This window comes from Carassius carassius, chromosome 34, assembly GCF_963082965.1.
Source record: "Carassius carassius chromosome 34, fCarCar2.1, whole genome shotgun sequence".
Taxonomy (NCBI): Eukaryota; Metazoa; Chordata; class Actinopteri; order Cypriniformes; family Cyprinidae; genus Carassius; species Carassius carassius.
The window spans coordinates 5,960,250-5,977,188 of NC_081788.1; the positions used below are offsets into that span (position 1 = coordinate 5,960,250).

A 16,939-nucleotide genomic window follows, 5' to 3' on the forward strand; every position below is an offset into this window, starting at 1 on the left:
TTATAGATAATTACACTACATCAGACTAATGTTTCATGTCTGTTTATTTATTTAGGATTTGTGTAATAAACAGAATAAAGTACTGTAGCATCATCTGTTCATTATTACAAAATAATGAGCTGAAAGCTTTATCATGATCCCAGCATAAAGCAGGCTGTACATTATCCATTACATGTTATGTTTTATAAATACGTTATGAAACTGCTGATATTTTGACATTTAATGAAGCAATGCTGCTTTGCCATGTATTTCCACAGTCACCACCAGAGCGTTTAATTACCCAGCACATTTAATACAGTATGCTGCCTGTGAACTGTTTCATTAATTCCACGCAGCACCACATGAATGAAAACTCTTTTAGTTTGAATTTTTCTTCTTTTATTTTGATATTGAATATTAGGCAGTTGTGTAACATTAGAAGCAGTTGTGCTTCATAACATGAAAGTGCTCAAGGCGCACACTGTGAAAGACAATCCAGACTTTTTCATGGTCTTTTGTGTTTGTTATGTTCTGTGTCGCACAATGTTTTACACACAGGCAGCAAATTGTCTCTGTGGACCATCGTGTAACTGATCACATCTTGTTTATGATGATGAACCGTTCACTTTTTAACTCTTCTTGAACACCGACAGCTCATGACCTTTCTTTCTGTGTGTTTTTCTTAGGATGTGGAGACAGTTTGCAGGAGAGCAGTGGGAACTTGTCTTCTCCTGGTTTTCCGAATGGTTATTCAGCATATATGCACTGCATATGGAGAATTTCAGTCACACCTGGAGAAAAGGTGAAGACAACAGAAGCTTGGATGAATCGCTCTGATTAGCTGTTTTGAGAGACTATTTTAGGACTATAAAATGTTTATGCAATTTATTAAATTGTGATATTGTTCCCACATAGAGTTGGGAAGTCCAGTTAATTTTGGTCACTCAGTTTGTTCAGTTCTTTTCAATGAACCGGTTTAAAAAAAAAACTGATTCACTGATTCTTGAGTCATTACTGAAAAGTGTTTATAAAAAAAAATCAACTATTATTTCACATACATTACCAAATTTCACAGTTTCAGATTAAAGTGAAAGAAATTGATATTGAAAACGTTTTACTCAGAAATTGCTAGTAAATTTCACAATTAAAAACAGTGTTGGGGGTAATGCATTAAAAGTAACGTGAGTTGCATAATCAGATTACTTTTTTATGTAACTAGTAAAGTAACGCATTACTTTTAAATTTGTTACCTTTTGTAATAACCTCTTATTAATTCCACTTTTGGTGTAAAAGGGTCTTTACAGTTGCCAAAAATATAACTTTTATTATTATTAAAAAAACAAATAAGCCAACTGACCAAAAGTAACGCAAAATTAACATAACACAAGATTATACAATTTCTTTCCATCAAGAATATTTTTTTACAAAGTAACACAATACTGTAATGCATTACTTTCCATGAAAAGTAACTAAGTAACACAAATGGTTACTTTTTTATAATACTGCAAATAACGTTAAATTAAACGTGACATTTTTGACGTAGAAAGACAAATTTGTACTTTCTTGTAAAAAAACAAAATGCTCCAATAATATGTTTTACTTACAGGACAACTATATATATATATATATATTCATACATACAATGTAATACAATTTTAAAGGCCTGATTGAAGTAAATATTTATGTCTCTCACTATATAGTTTTACTCTAAAACAAACATCCTGATTACAGTGGAGTAATTTATAATCTGCAAAATTAATTTAAATGAAAAAAAAAGAATAGATTAAAAAAGACTTCTTAACAAATCTGAAAATAACTTCCACGTTTCCTTTTTGAATTACGTCTAAAATGAGGATTTAAGAATTGAAATCTGGTTTGGCGACGAAAATGCTTTTTGTACGTGAAGAAAACAAAAATAATGACTGTATTTAACAATTAACACCGTAGTGCCATTTAGGAGAATATCCGCTGGACGCAAGCAGCGGATATGTCAGCCGTGGAGAGACACAGAGGAGACAAATTGTTGCATAAAGTCGTTATTTTTGTTTTCTTTGTGTACAAAAATATTCTCGTCGCTTGATGATTAATGACAAAATGTTCATTTTGGGGATGAAGTAACCCTTTAAGACATTCACAGATTCCAACTTTCCTCCAGTAACACTACTACATTTTCTTCCCTAAGATCATTCTGAACTTTACATCAATGGATTTATACCGGAGTCATCTGTGCTGGTATGATCATGTGGAGATCAGAGATGGATATTGGAGGAAAGCACCATTGAAAGGTTTGAGATGAACACCTGACATTTCAGAACAACAATATGGACAAGTCAAGGTGAAGATGAATGAATTAATGTTGAATTATTTGCTTGTATCTCTGTATACAGGTCGATTTTGTGGGGATAAATTACCGGAGCCGATCATCTCTACTGACAGTCGTCTGTGGATTGAGTTTCGCAGCAGCAGCAACTGGGTGGGAAAGGGCTTCTCTGCTGTTTATGAAGGTACCAGCAATCAGTCAAATCAGCCACTATTAAATGTTTAAACATTTATAACCAAAAATGTGTACATATAATGTCAAAAAATGTGCCTTTAGCTAATTGCCATTTTAGATAAGCATTCATGTATTTAATATTTTGCAACTGCGACTTTGGCCTTGCATTTCTTATGTCGATAGAGCTGCAAGTAGTTATGAGCAAAATTAGCCCAAAACAACCAGCAATTTCCTGGCTAGAGTCTATAGCAAATCCAGAGTGCTCAAATAGGGTCAACAGACAACATTTTTAAATTCATTTGAAATGAGTGTTTTTCCCCACAGACCTAAATCCAACCATAGTTGACCTATGAATGAGTTTCCATTAGGGGAACACCTAACATTATCTGTTTCCAGCAGTTTCCGTTTGTGAAAAGAGTAATTGTCATGCTTTATTCTCATGTTTGTGTTGTTATCTTTTATCTTGCAGCCATTTGCGGTGGGGAGGTGAAGAGAGACAATGGTCAAATTCAGTCTCCGAATTACCCAGATGACTACAGACCTAACAAAGTGTGCGTGTGGAAGATCACTGTGGCTCAGGGTTACCATGTAGGCCTTACCTTCCAGTCTTTTGAGGTATGATTGAAAAAGTTGTTATTACTGTGCTATAAGCATGTAATTAATTGCTTATGCACACTGTTATAATGATTAAATAAATAAATAATAATACATAATAAATTAATTACATTTTACTTTGTGTAAGAAAATGTTATATTCCAGAGGCTCAGTGGTAGAGCATTGCGTTAGCAGCGCAAAAGGTTGTGGTTTCGAATCCCAGGGAACACGTTAGGTAAAAAAATAAAACAAAAATGAAAGTCTGAATGCACTGTAAGTCGCTTCGATAAAAGCATCTGCTAAATACATAAATGTAAATATAATAATGTGTGCAGTTTGATTTTGAAAAACAGCTCACTTGAAATATCAACATGTGAGCAAGGGAATAAAATGATGTGGTCATGTACTTCAGAGCATGCATGTAAATCAAATGTAGTGAACATTGACTTTAATGGGATTGCTAAAATGTAAAAAGAAGCCCATTATATAATTTTAACATTCTTTTATTATTTAAACTGGGTATACATAAACTGCAGAGTTTTTTTTTTTTTTTTTTAAATGTTGCTTGAGACATTTGTCTGGATGACTCTGATTTTGTCGAGTCATTGCATTGGCTCTGAGTTTGGTATAGATTGTCTCTAACCAGCTGGTGTAAATAAACCAAAAACTCCCCATGATCTTTTTTATTTGGAAAGAAGGGATATTGTAGATCTGTAAAAGAAAAGGGGAAAAACATTCAGCATTGTTTCCAGTTGATTTTTAGTTTTACGTTGATGAATGGGTTGGTTACAGTCACAGCTGGTTGCTTTCAAATTTTAATGACATATCTTTCATTGAAAGAAAATAAATCCATTTCAGGTCTTTCAGGTATAAATTTTATACATTTTTCTGCATTATCTTTCGCCTTTTTATTCCAAGATCGAGAGGCATGATAACTGTGCATACGACTACCTGGAGGTTCGAGATGGGAACTTCGAAAGCAGCCCACTGTTGGGCAGATTCTGTGGTTATGACAAACCTGACGATATTAAATCCAGTTCCAACCAGCTCTGGATGAAATTTGTGTCTGATGGGTCTGTCAACAAAGCTGGATTTGCTGCTAATTTCTTCAAAGGTGAAGTGTAATATTTTGCTTTATGGCTGGTCTATTTGGTCTTTGAAAATGTCATAGGTGTGATGTTTGGCAAAATAGCTCAGAATTTTGTTATAGCTTGACATTTTTGAAATTCAGGAATGCACATAAAATATTTGACCAGTAACCAACATGATGAGTTAAAAAGGAAAGAAAAGATTAGACCTAATATTATTATTTCATAATATAGCCGATAATGCTAATGCTACAATATTAGCACTAAATATCTCAGATATTAGCATCGCTCTTCCAAGGTACCGTAAATGATTAAGCTCTGATGTTCTTGTTGTTTGCAGAAATGGACGAGTGCTCCAGACCTGACAATGGTCGCTGTGAGCAGCGCTGTGTCAACACACTCGGTAGTTACAAGTGCGCCTGTGACCCTGGGTATGAGCTGGCTGCGGACAAACGGAGCTGTGAGGGTCAGTATGTGAACAGTTCAGTGCTAGATACAGGCCAATGCCATATTTAAACTGTTTATGGCAGCATGTTGCAAGCTTTTGGTGCATAAAGAAGATCTGTAAAGTTGCAGCACGCCAAATATGCATACTATCTCCTAGCGTTATTATCTGTGTCATCACAGTATGATGAGGGGCGTAACATTTCTGTCACATGCTTGAGGCATTCATCCAATCACAACACACTGGATAGCTGGCGAGTCAAAGCACATCTTGCTTTTCAGACCGATAAGCTTTGTAAAAAAACGACGGGTTTCAGAAGGCGGGGCATAGAGGAGAAACAATAATGTACAGTATGTGGAAAATAATGTGTTTTTTAAAACCTAAACCGCATAAACACATTTCATGACACCAAAAACACAAAATAATGTTATTTTTAGCAACATCATTTGACCCATTTAAATGGAACACTCCCCTTGTCTTCTTATTGGATAATCAAACAGATGCCCTGCCCAGCATTCATACCATTGGTTGATCCAGTGTCTATTCTCAAACAAACAGTAAGATAGTTTTAAAATACTTTTTGAGGGAATCAACCTAGAAAAGGCTTAGTAATCAGAGATAAGTATTTTAACACATAAAATTTGCACTTTCCCTTTAAGAAACCTTTCTTGAAGCAATAAATACTGAGTGCATGCTTTGAGCAGCCAGCAGCACTGACCTCATTCGGGCCTCTAGTGGACAGTGTGTGCTACTGCATCCTCTTAACCACTACTCCTGCTTGCGCTGTTGACATACCGCCGACATCTGTTTTGTGCTATTGGCTTAGTGCTGCCAGCAAGTTAAGAGCACCTTCCTCACATTGACAGCAGGCCTGTCTGGCTTTCTTTACCCTCCTCCGCACGACACTTACAAAGTGCTGCTCTGTTTGCTGAGCAGCTGGAAATGATGCTGAAGTTTGGATCTGCTTATATCATTTTCTTCTCGAACAAAGCACTACAATGCAGTTTGGGTTAAGGTTCAAATCATTCTTAGGTAAAGTGTTTTCTAACAACTACGGTCTTTTATTATATCGTCAGCTAATGTCTGGATACGTGAGGCAGTTGCCAGGACAGAACGTACCCTGTTGCTGCTATATTGAGCAAAAATCTGTTTGTTCAGACATGCACTGAGATGACTCAACAGCTCGATCATGACAGACTAGAGCAATCAGAAAATAATTCTCCATTAGATAAAAGAAAGATTGGCCCAGCACAGCCTCCTGGTCTATCATCAGCTATCAGCAATAAATCCGACATTATCATAAAGACTGTGCCGCTCTTTCTCGCAGAACAGGCGATGCAGAGGGTTTATGTGGGAATAGAGGCGGATAGGGCATAAATGTACACAAAGCTAAAACTTTAAGGCAAGGGACCGGACTAAAGTAAACTACTCCATCTTTCTGCTCATGTTTGATGAGATACAAAGCCTGGAGTTGTTCTCTGTGTATTTTAATTAAAACAGTACCGTTCTTGTTATTTTATATGTAGCGTGCGCCAGGTTTTGACAAATCACAAGCTGGTCAGCTTGATAAATTGAAAGCTTAAGAGCGCTGTGTAACCTAGACGTGTTGTGCATTAAATATGTAAGCATACTTTCACAAAAAAATGTTTTCCCATATATTACACTCTTTTTAGGGGCTGTGTTTTTTACACTACCAAAGTTATACCTGTATGGGTGCAACAGCTTGGGACAGTATCCTCAAAGGGACACTTTTTACCCCAAAAGAGTGCATAATAGTACCATAAAAGGACACATTACTAATGTAAGGGTATACATCACTACTCTAAAGTGCTAATATTTTCCTTATATGAGTAAAGAATGTACATGGCTACCCCCAAATGTACAATTATACCACAATTTATTTGTTTTTTTCTGACAGTGATAGTCAGTGACGGAATTATACCTGAATAATCCAGGTTGTTTTTGCTAACTTTATTAGACATCTGTATGTAGATGAGCTCTGTTATGTTTGTATAATTGTTTTGCATGTTGGAAAAAAGTGATAGCTCACTCAAAAATGAAACTTCTTTCATCATTTAAGGTCATTCCAAACCTGTACGAGTTGAGAAATGTTTTGTGTGTTGTTTTGCACATACTACAATGAAAGTCAATAGGGTTTGATGTCGTTTAGACAGCAACATCCTTCATGACATCATATTTTGATGGGAAACTTTTGCAGAACTATCCCTTTAAATATATAAACATAGTGGTAGAGATCAGAAGGGAAAATTTGTTGATGCATCGTGATTCCTTCTCAAAAGGTTCTTGAACGATCCACAAAATCTCTAAATAAACACACGAGTGCCTTCAAATGAAGTTGTAAGCCAAGGATAAAAAGACTTTTTAAAGAAAACAAACAACCAACATTCTACATAATAAACACTGTGTATAAAGAGAATGTGAAGGGAATTTCACAACAAGCTTTCTTAAAAGGAAATCTCTGTTTTCTAAATATATGTTGTTTGAGGTTATTGTATATGATTCATCCATGCACAATTGCACATGCTTTCTTTTTTTGACCTTGTACTGATCAAAATGTCATAAATTGATCTTCCGGTAAAAAAATACAGAACTTACTCTGGTGATGTACTGTATCTCTGATCATTTAATCATTTAAAGCTTGTTTCTTTCTTACAATTGACTGCAAGCTCACATTCGGATCTGCCTCTATGCAATCACATCCAATAGTTAGAAACAACAGATATTGTATTCCAACAATACAGAGGAAAATATCTGTTGCTTCTTCCTTTACATTTCTTTAACTTTACAAAGATTTGTGCCCATGCGTTGTTACTGAATAGGTTTGGGAATCAGATAATTTCAATAAATGTTGTGTGTGAAGTATTTCTCCAGATTGCATTAGTATAATTTGTCTTACAGTTCTTTTCTGTTGTCTTTTTCTCCAGCTGCCTGTGGTGGTTTCATCACCAAGCTGAATGGGTCCATCACCAGTCCAGGCTGGCCCAGAGAGTATCCACCCAACAAGAACTGCATCTGGCAGCTGGTGGCGCCCACGCAGTACCGCATCACGCTGCTCTTCGACGTCTTCGAGACGGAGGGGAACGATGTGAGCTTTAGGTTTTTGCCTCAGCGTGGGGTGGGTTTGTCTGGTTCATTTCAGCTCGATTGGTGTAAATCACCACAGGGCTTTAGGGACTGACTTCTCCAAATTACCTTCATGTTTTCTCACTTGTTCATTGTTGATAGCTTAGGGCAGTTTTGCCTGGTGCAGCTAACATGACGAATGCATTTATGATTTGTTTTCTTAAGATGAAGAGTCGTTTTTTTGGTTTTATGCATGCTTATCACAAACACTCAGGTAGTTTATAACAAAACTGTTCTGTTAAAGAGTTGCCATCTGGCTTTCATTATTTTAAATTTTACAGACTTTAATAGAAGTTGGTTATATTGCTTTAATATAACAGCAGCTCCTTAACATTAGTGCTAAATAATGATTTTGAGAAAGTGAAAAATGAGGCTGTTGGCTCAGGCCTGTTTTTTCTTTTTACGATAGCTCTAAAAAAAAAAAAAGAAGAGCTAAAGAAGCTAAACGTGTTTAAAGCAGCTGCGAGTGTTCCTGAACATTTTATAGCTTCACATTATTAGCGTATTATGTAATTGCTGGATAAGTTAAAGCTAGGAATGTTTTGGGTTCAGTGACATGTTGCCAGTTACCACAGAAAGTTATTATGACCACAAAAAAGAATCAGTTTACAATAATGGACTTCGACTGAAAGTCTATAGGGCATGAACCTGCACAAAAATAACCTTTGCACAATATGTGAAAGGATACTAGAAACGAACATTATCTGCAAAGTGCTGTTTACATGGAGCAAACTCCATCCACAGGAGATACGTCGGTAACTTTTAACCAAATATTCATACACTTACAGTAGTTGCCCCACCATTAAAAGCATGATATACATGCTTAAATAACACATTTTGTATGCAAGTGCTTCTTTTAATGTTTAAGCCGCCCAGGCCTGCTTTTAAGCCCTCTTGAATGTCTTTCTCCATTGTAAGTATGTTACTGTGAATATGATTTGTGTTTGTTTTGTTGATATTGTCTGTGTTAATGCTGTCAGTAGAGCGTATTGAACCTGAAACATTCCTTAAGCATACTGGCACTGGTTTAATAGAGGGAGGTGAGAATGGCCTTAGGTTTATTGATTGCCAAAAACAACATTTGTTCCAGATAACTAGTGTACAGCTTGTGAACTATTATTGGCCAAAGTTGCCAAGCACTAAAGTGTTGAGATCAAAATGGAAAGCTGGGATTATTAGTGGAGTATTTGGAGCATTTTTCTGCAACATAAATGAAGAATCCATCCAGTTTCTCATCAAAGCAAATGAGACTTTTTCCCTCTTTATTTTTGAGTCTAACGTTTACATTTATCAGATGATTTTATCAAAAGTGACTAATAAAACTTGCTAAAGAAAAAACAATACAAGTAATGTCACTAGTATTTTTCCTTGCTGAAAAGAGCATCATATGCTGTGTTTTGGGAGAAGAAAGATGCTGTTGACCAGGCTGAAAGGTCTCTGTAGATGTTGACCCGTGACTCATGTCTGCTCTCTGCTGTGCAGGTGTGTAAGTATGACTTTGTTGAGGTGAGGAGTGGTCTGTCCGCTGACTCCAGACTGCACGGGAAATTCTGCGGAGCTGAGAAACCAGAGGCCATCACCTCTCAGTACAACAACATGCGCATTGAGTTTAAATCTGACAACACTGTCTCTAAAAAAGGCTTCAAGGCCCAGTTCTTCTCAGGTGAGTGTGTGCTTTGAAATGATACAAAAAAACGTAAACCAATTTTTATAATATATATAATTTGTATTATGTATATTTAGAATTTCATTAAAAAAAATATATATATATATATTTTATCTTGTGGACTAAATGTTAACATATTTTATTTCAAATATCTTACCCGGGACATGACTAAATAAAAAATAGCATGCATTTTGTATGATCTCTCTTATTTTAAAATTACTAAATTTTTTACATATTTTGCAAGGGGTTCACAAACTTTTAAGTGGCACTGTATATATATATTAAATCATCCTAGGGGACAATAAATAAATTAAAAAAAAGTGTGTTTGACTGACATCTGGTGTTTCGTTCTCACAGATAAAGACGAGTGCTCTAAGGAGAACGGCGGATGTCAGCATGAATGTGTGAACACCTTTGGCAGCTACAGTTGTCAGTGCAGAAGTGGCTTCGTTCTGCATGAGAACAAACATGACTGCAAGGAAGGTGAGGAACACATGCTTACGGTATATGGGAATATACACTGAGACAGTGTTCCTTCGAAGCAGTAAGTCATGACAGGCCATGTAAACTCCCTTAAAACAAAAATGCTAGCAAGATGATGCAATATACCAATCCTCAAGTGATGAAATATGTCATTACCAAAGGGATAATTCATCCAAAAATTACATTTTTTTTCAGCATTTTACCTTAATGTTGTTCTAAACCGGTATGACATTTCTCTTCTGTGAAATACAAAATGAGATATAATGAAGAATGTACATGCTGCTTTTTTCCATAAAATGATAGTTCAAGGTGATCAAAGCTATTAAGATTCAAAAAGAACAAATAAGCATAATAATTGATAATAGATGTGTGGCATGGGTGTCCATATACACTCACCCGCCACTTTATTAGGTACACATGTTCAATTTCTTGGTAACACAAATTGCTATTCAGCCAATCACATGGCAGCAACTCAATGCATTTAGGCATCTAGATGTGGTGAAGACGATTTGCTAAAGTTCAAACCGAGCATCAGAATGGGGAAGAAAGGGGATGCAGAAAAACATCCATGATCACACAACACATCGAACCCTGAAGCAGATGGGCCACAGCAGCAGAAGACCACAACAGTTAATGTTCCTGTCAGCTAAGAACCAGAAACAGAGGCAACAATTCACACAGGCTCACCAAAATTGGACAATAGAAGATTGGAAAAATGTTGCTTGGTCTGATGAGTCTTGATTTCTGCTGCAACGTTCATAATGGTGTGGGGGATATTTTCTTGGCAAACTTTGGGCCTCTTAGTAACAATTGAGCATCATTTAAACACCACAGACTACCTGAGTATTGTTGCAGACCATGTCCATCCCTTTATGACTACAGTGTACCCATCTTCTGATGGCTACTTCCAGCAGGATAATGCACCATGTCACAAAGCTCAAATCATCTCAGACTGGTTTCTTGAACATGACAATGAGTTCACTTAACTCAAATGGCCTCCACAGTCACCAGATCTCAACCCAATAGAGCAGCTTTGGGATGTGGTGGAACGGGAGATTCAGATCATGGATGTGCAGTCGACAAATCTGCAGCAACTGCGTGATGCTATCATGTTAATATGGACCAAAATCTCTAAGGAATGTCTCCAACACCTTGTTGAATCTGTGCCACGAAGAATGAAGGCAGTTCTGAAGGCAAAAGAGGGTCCAACCCGGTACTAGCAAGGTGTACCTAATAAAGTGGCCAGTGAGTGTATATAATAAAAGATAATCTACCACCCTAGATTAGTTAGCCTATGTTAACAAAATTTCTCTGTAAATTGCTTTAAGTATTCCCAAATCTAGCAGAATTATGTGCTGTATGCCTGGAGTGTCACTGTGTTTTCTGTCTGAGAAACTATTAATATTATTTTCCTTATTAATGCATGACTGCTCAGAAACCTTCACCATCGATTTCAGCTCACTGACACTAACTAGCGTCTGGATATTTTTAGAGGACTCGTTCCTCTTGCAGGCAGGAATAGAAAGAGAGTGGCAGTGATTGGGAGGAAAAAAAGAAAATGTTGTCTGAGAAGGTTAAAAAATGCATGGATCTGCGTGACAAAAACAGCACTGATTCTCGTTGTCTGGAGTTTGAAAGTTACTCATTTGATGAGCATAGGATGAGGCTGTTTGTGTGTGTATTCGATTGTTAGACGTCACATTATCGGTATCTCTTGCAGCCGGCTGCGATCACGTTGTGAACAGCGTGAGTGGGACCATCACCAGCCCTAACTGGCCAGATAAATACCCCAGTAAGAAGGCCTGCACCTGGGCCCTCTCCACCACCCCGGGACATCGGATCAAAATAGTATGTAATAGTACAACCTCTCTCCATCCTTATTTACCATAGTTGGGTAATGTACAGCCCAGAGTGAAGCAGGAGGACCTTGTGTCACCCTGAAACGGTTATTTAGAAAGACCAGCTGACTGTACATTATTCACTTATTACATGTTACATTGGTATGAGACATGAAACTAGCACAGGCACTAGGGTGGCCATTCATGCCATTTTCGCAGGACACGTCCTGGCCAGGATTTCTATATTGCCTAAAATATCCATGTTTTGGCTTTGTTTGCGCTGCACAGACCTATGGCTTCTTGTGCTTTTGAATCGCTCACGTTACTTCGATTTCATACACCGATCAGTCAGCTCAATGCTGCTTTCCAGTCCGACACTAAAATGTACACGTATTTGCATCGCTTTGACCGTTCTCTGTAGATCCCACCTTTTCACGCACCACGATTGGTCGATTTACGTACAAAGTCTGCAGGTTATTGGTCATTACTGTCATTAAGTATGTAAACAGGAAACCAAAGCCAAAACGTGGATATTTTAGGCAATATAGAAAATCCTGGCCAGGAAGTGTCCTGCGAAAATGGCACGAACGGCCACCCTAACAGATACTGTATGTAGGAAATTGGGTTGTTCAGCACATTTATACAATATAGCATACATTTGACTCCAGAAGAGCAATGAATTAAAAATTGTGTACATGTTTGTGTACAAATATGTCTTTCTCAACATATAGAATCGATAATCACTAGATTCGTCCTGATAGCACTATTGCTCTGTTTTGCCTACATAGGCAGAATTTAAAGGGATAGTTCACCCAAAATGGAAATTCTGTCATCATTTACTCCTCTCAAGTCGTTCCAAACCTGTATGATTTCTTTCTTCTGTTGAGCACAAAAGAAGATTTTTTGAAGAATATTGATAAGCAAACAGTTGACGCTAGCCATTGACTTCCACAGTATTTCATAATATGGAAGTATTTCATAATATGGAAGTCAGTGAATAACGTCCACTGTTTGGTTTGCTTACCAACATACTTCAAAATGTCTTTTTGTGTGTGTGCTCAACAGAAGAAAGAAAACATACAGGTTTGGAACAAGTTAAGGGTGAGTAAATAAAATGCGACAACAAGTTCTGTGTGAATGGCCCTTTAGTTTTTGCCTTCCACTTTGCTGCTTTTCCATTGTTTTTCTATCTGAACATGCACTGAATGGACATGTTTGATGCACAATCCTGAAAAAAAAAACACAGCATTTCAGACGTTTTAAAAACGTCTCTAGACATTCCACGTCACTCTGTCTCATGTTTTTAAACCCAAAAACACATTTCTGATCGGCCACTTAGAAGATAGCTGTCCCATTTCATAAGAAGTCTTGTTTCCCTGTTCATTATAATGGTATACTGAGTGTCTGTATATAAACTGTATATTTCAGGCTTTTAATGAAATTGACATGGAGCCTCATCTGGAATGTGCTTATGACCACATTGAGATTTACGATGGTCGGGATGGGAAAGCACCAAGCCTCGGACGGTACTGCGGCACCAAGAAACCTCAACCAATCATATCCACCAGCAACAAGATGTTCATCCGCTTCTTCTCTGATAACTCCGTGCAGAAGAAAGGCTTTGAGGCTTCCCATACTGCAGGTGAGCAAATCCATCTGAATTAAATGTACAGTACCACTAAATACTGGAATTACATGTAGTCTCATATAATACAAACTAATAAATCAATAAGCTATAAGAGACCATGCAGTGCTCCACTTTGTGTCATTAACAACAGGCCATGGTAAAGTCCCTAATGCACATGGTTCAAATGACTTATTGCTTTTTGATTATAACACCAAAGTTCAATAAATAATGACAATTATTATATCTTGAATGGTTTATGATGGTTATATAAACCAGTTCAGATTAAAAAAAATAATAAATCATATTTCATATTCAGTATATATTTAATATATGGTTATAGTTATAGATTCTATTTACACTGGTAAAATTTTACTAATTGCAAATAGTGGCAATTATCTGCACCTCAATATTGTAGTACATTGTAAAACAATATGTATTATTTACTTATTGAGTGTAAATTTGAATTCAAATTAATAAATGGATGCCACCTTATTGGGACAATAAAGCCCTCCCCAAACCAATCCTAACCCTACCCGATACTTTATTTTCAACTCTTTGATGATATTCTTAATTTTCAATGGAAATAAATACTTTTCTGATGTGATTTGAAATTTGAAAAGGGAGAAAAAAGTTCTCCAAAAGGCGGATTCGATCCCAGGTTGACCCAATACCTTATACCCAATTGTGACTAATAGCCAATATTAGAGAACTGTGAACATGTGGATGTCTTGTAAAATTGTAGAATTTTTTTTACTAAAATTTAGGGTGAACTAATATTTAAATCAGTAAATTTAAAAGTTTGTGAATCCCAAAGGTATAGCATGTATTTTTAGCATAATATTGCAACAAAATTGCAAGCTACAGCAACTCTGATGTTTAAATCAGTGAGTGCTAGTCTCAGTCACACTTCTGGCTATAAGAGACTATTGACTTGCAGTGATATGCTGAGATGCTGAATTCACCGGTGAATTACTTTCTCACGTTTCCATTTTCTTCTCTTCTCCAGAGTGCGGAGGCCGTCTGAAAGCAGAGGTGAAAACTAAAGACCTCTACTCTCATGCCCAGTTTGGTGATAATAACTACCCCGGGGCGTCAGACTGTCAGTGGGTGATCACAGCAGAGAAGGGCTACGGCGTGGAGCTCATCTTCCAGACCTTCGAGATCGAGGAGGAGGCCGACTGTGGCTATGATTACATGGAGCTGTTTGATGGGGCGGACACCAAATCACCCAGACTAGGCCGCTACTGTGGATCAGGGGTAAAGCACAGATTTAGATTTGCTGAATAAAATCATGCATTTCATGTTAAAAGTTGTTGTAAAGCTTGTTTTAAAAGTGATCTTTATAGGTATAGTTCACCGAAAAATTTTGTTTAGTCATCAATTATTCACCCTCATGTCATTTCAAACCCATAAGACATGCATCATCTTTGAAACCTAGATTACAATATCATGAGTGATTTCTGTCCTTCCATTCAAAGTCAGTTCCACCAAAATGTTGACGCTCCAGAAAGTTCATAAAGAGATCGTAAAAGTCATCCGTATGAATCAAGTGGATTAATCCAAGTTTTCTAAAGAAACAGTTACTTGATTATTCACCAGATTTTATTTAAGATTTTATTCACATATAAAAATTGATCACATACATACAGTAGAGTACATGCTTGAGTGACACATAAGAACAAACCTCAGGCTGTCAGTATGTGCGTAAATTAGATCAGCTCTATAGGTCTCAGAACAGAATTATTACAATTTCTTCAGTTCAATGAGAATGGCTGATGCAGAGTTTAGACAAGGTATATCAGAGGATATTCTTAAACTGCCAGTGGCATTGGACGCAACCTGCTTATTGACAGAGAGATTTGTTTAAATTGAACCAAGAGGATGTTAGACGGTGCGCATTTTTCACAATCAAATTTTGGTAGCTTGCCATTTAGAGCATGCTTTTAATCCAAAGCAACTGACAATTTACTAACAGCAGGGAATATGTCCCTCGAGCAACATGAGCTTAAGTGTGCTGCCACATTGGACTGTCGCAGCCCAAAATAACCCATTTAAGCTTGGTCAGAAAAGAGCCACTGCACAATGGAAACCACTCTGAAACCATATCAAATGCTTTGAGGCTTAGGTTCTTATGTGAAGCCCTATAGGCACTTTTCACTGTCTACAAATAGGCAGCTACATTATAAAGCTTAATGTGTACATGCTTTTTGACACAAACACTAGAGTATGCATACAGTATGCACAATGTACATTTTATCATCAGCATAGTACAGAGATACTGGGTGGTGACATTTACCCAGCCTGTGTTTCATAATCAAAAAAGAACACACTCTAGTTTTGAATGAATGCAAAGATACTTTAATTGGTCAGAGAAATAGCACATACACTGGAAACTTTCCAGTGCGCATGTGTCTGTTGCCTGTGTTTGCACGTTATCAAATGGAGTCCATAATATTTGTGTTTCAGTGTGTATACTAAGCATTCGAATCAAAACTGAGGTGTACTCTGGAAACATCCAATAAAATAGCCCACAAAATATAAACTAGAACTCATGGTTCCTAAGCATGTAAGCATGTTGCTAAGCTAAAGACTCTACTCTGGGTAGCACAAATATTGGATGAATTAGTTCATTTTAATTACACGGAACTAATGTTATTGCTTTTCAGTACACAAACTATTGCCGTATATGTTTTGCTGTATTTAATTGTTCTATATAGAAGCTTAATTTTCATGCCTGATTTTTGGTACAGTTTTTGGTACTATGTCACGTTGTGTTGTAGTACTTTAGAACTCTAAGGTGAAATACAATAATTAAGTCTGGAATACACAACTTTTAAATTTCACAACTAAATGCACAACTTTCCATTCTGAAAGGCTCATCCAGATAGCCCTAATCCCTTTGTACACTTTACCCTCTAGAGTAGGAGCTTTGAAGGGTGTAGGGGACCAAAAGGCTATTCTTCAGAACACACTTCTACGTTGACTTGCAAAGTCAATTAAGGAGGTGCTGTTGTTGCACAGTCAACCTGCGTAAATGGGAATATTGGGAGCGTAGTGTCCTTTAGTTGTATCTTTTGTAATACTTCATTCTCAAGGGACCTTTGAAGTGACCAGTTCTGAGCACTTCAGTTTGGAGAAATCCTTCATTATGGTGGCCATGATTGTTCAAGCTCTGAAGTGTCCTTCAGATGCAATTTATCCCATCAGATTTACCCCATTAAGCATAGGTGTGATACCCTTGCTGACTGAGATGGTTGCAGAGAAAAACTGGGCATCATACTCTAAACAACAGTGGATAAGTCATTCTAAAAGCAAAATCATGCAGAAACATGCACGTCATAGCTAGGAAGTGCATGACAAAATGAAAACAATGATGATGGCCGAACTTGAGTTCCGGCTTGTGGTCTTTTGGACTCCTGTTAACTCAGTGTTGACTCACTCTACACCAGGGGTGTCCAATCCTACTCCTGGAGGGCCACCGTCCTACAGATTTAAGCTCCACCCAGCTCCAACACACTTGCCTGGAAGTTTTAGCGAGCCTGAAAACCTTGATTAGCTGGTTCAGGTGAGTTAAATTAGGG

General features: G+C 37.2%; 1 protein-coding gene across 1 annotated transcript in view; it reads left to right on the forward strand.

Moving 5' to 3' along the window:
* The window catches only part of LOC132115375 (bone morphogenetic protein 1-like), an 82,071-nt gene that overhangs the window by 61,884 nt on the left and 3,248 nt on the right, over positions 1 to 16,939 (forward strand). Inside the window, exons 8-19 of the mRNA XM_059523821.1 lie at positions 666 to 781; positions 2,162 to 2,264; positions 2,367 to 2,483; positions 2,943 to 3,088; positions 3,986 to 4,181; positions 4,496 to 4,621; positions 7,546 to 7,706; positions 9,227 to 9,407; positions 9,768 to 9,893; positions 11,614 to 11,741; positions 13,160 to 13,373; positions 14,365 to 14,615. Coding sequence (XP_059379804.1) covers positions 666 to 781; positions 2,162 to 2,264; positions 2,367 to 2,483; positions 2,943 to 3,088; positions 3,986 to 4,181; positions 4,496 to 4,621; positions 7,546 to 7,706; positions 9,227 to 9,407; positions 9,768 to 9,893; positions 11,614 to 11,741; positions 13,160 to 13,373; positions 14,365 to 14,615 — 1,865 coding nt within the window. The remainder of the gene's footprint in view (positions 1 to 665; positions 782 to 2,161; positions 2,265 to 2,366; positions 2,484 to 2,942; positions 3,089 to 3,985; positions 4,182 to 4,495; positions 4,622 to 7,545; positions 7,707 to 9,226; positions 9,408 to 9,767; positions 9,894 to 11,613; positions 11,742 to 13,159; positions 13,374 to 14,364; positions 14,616 to 16,939) is intronic.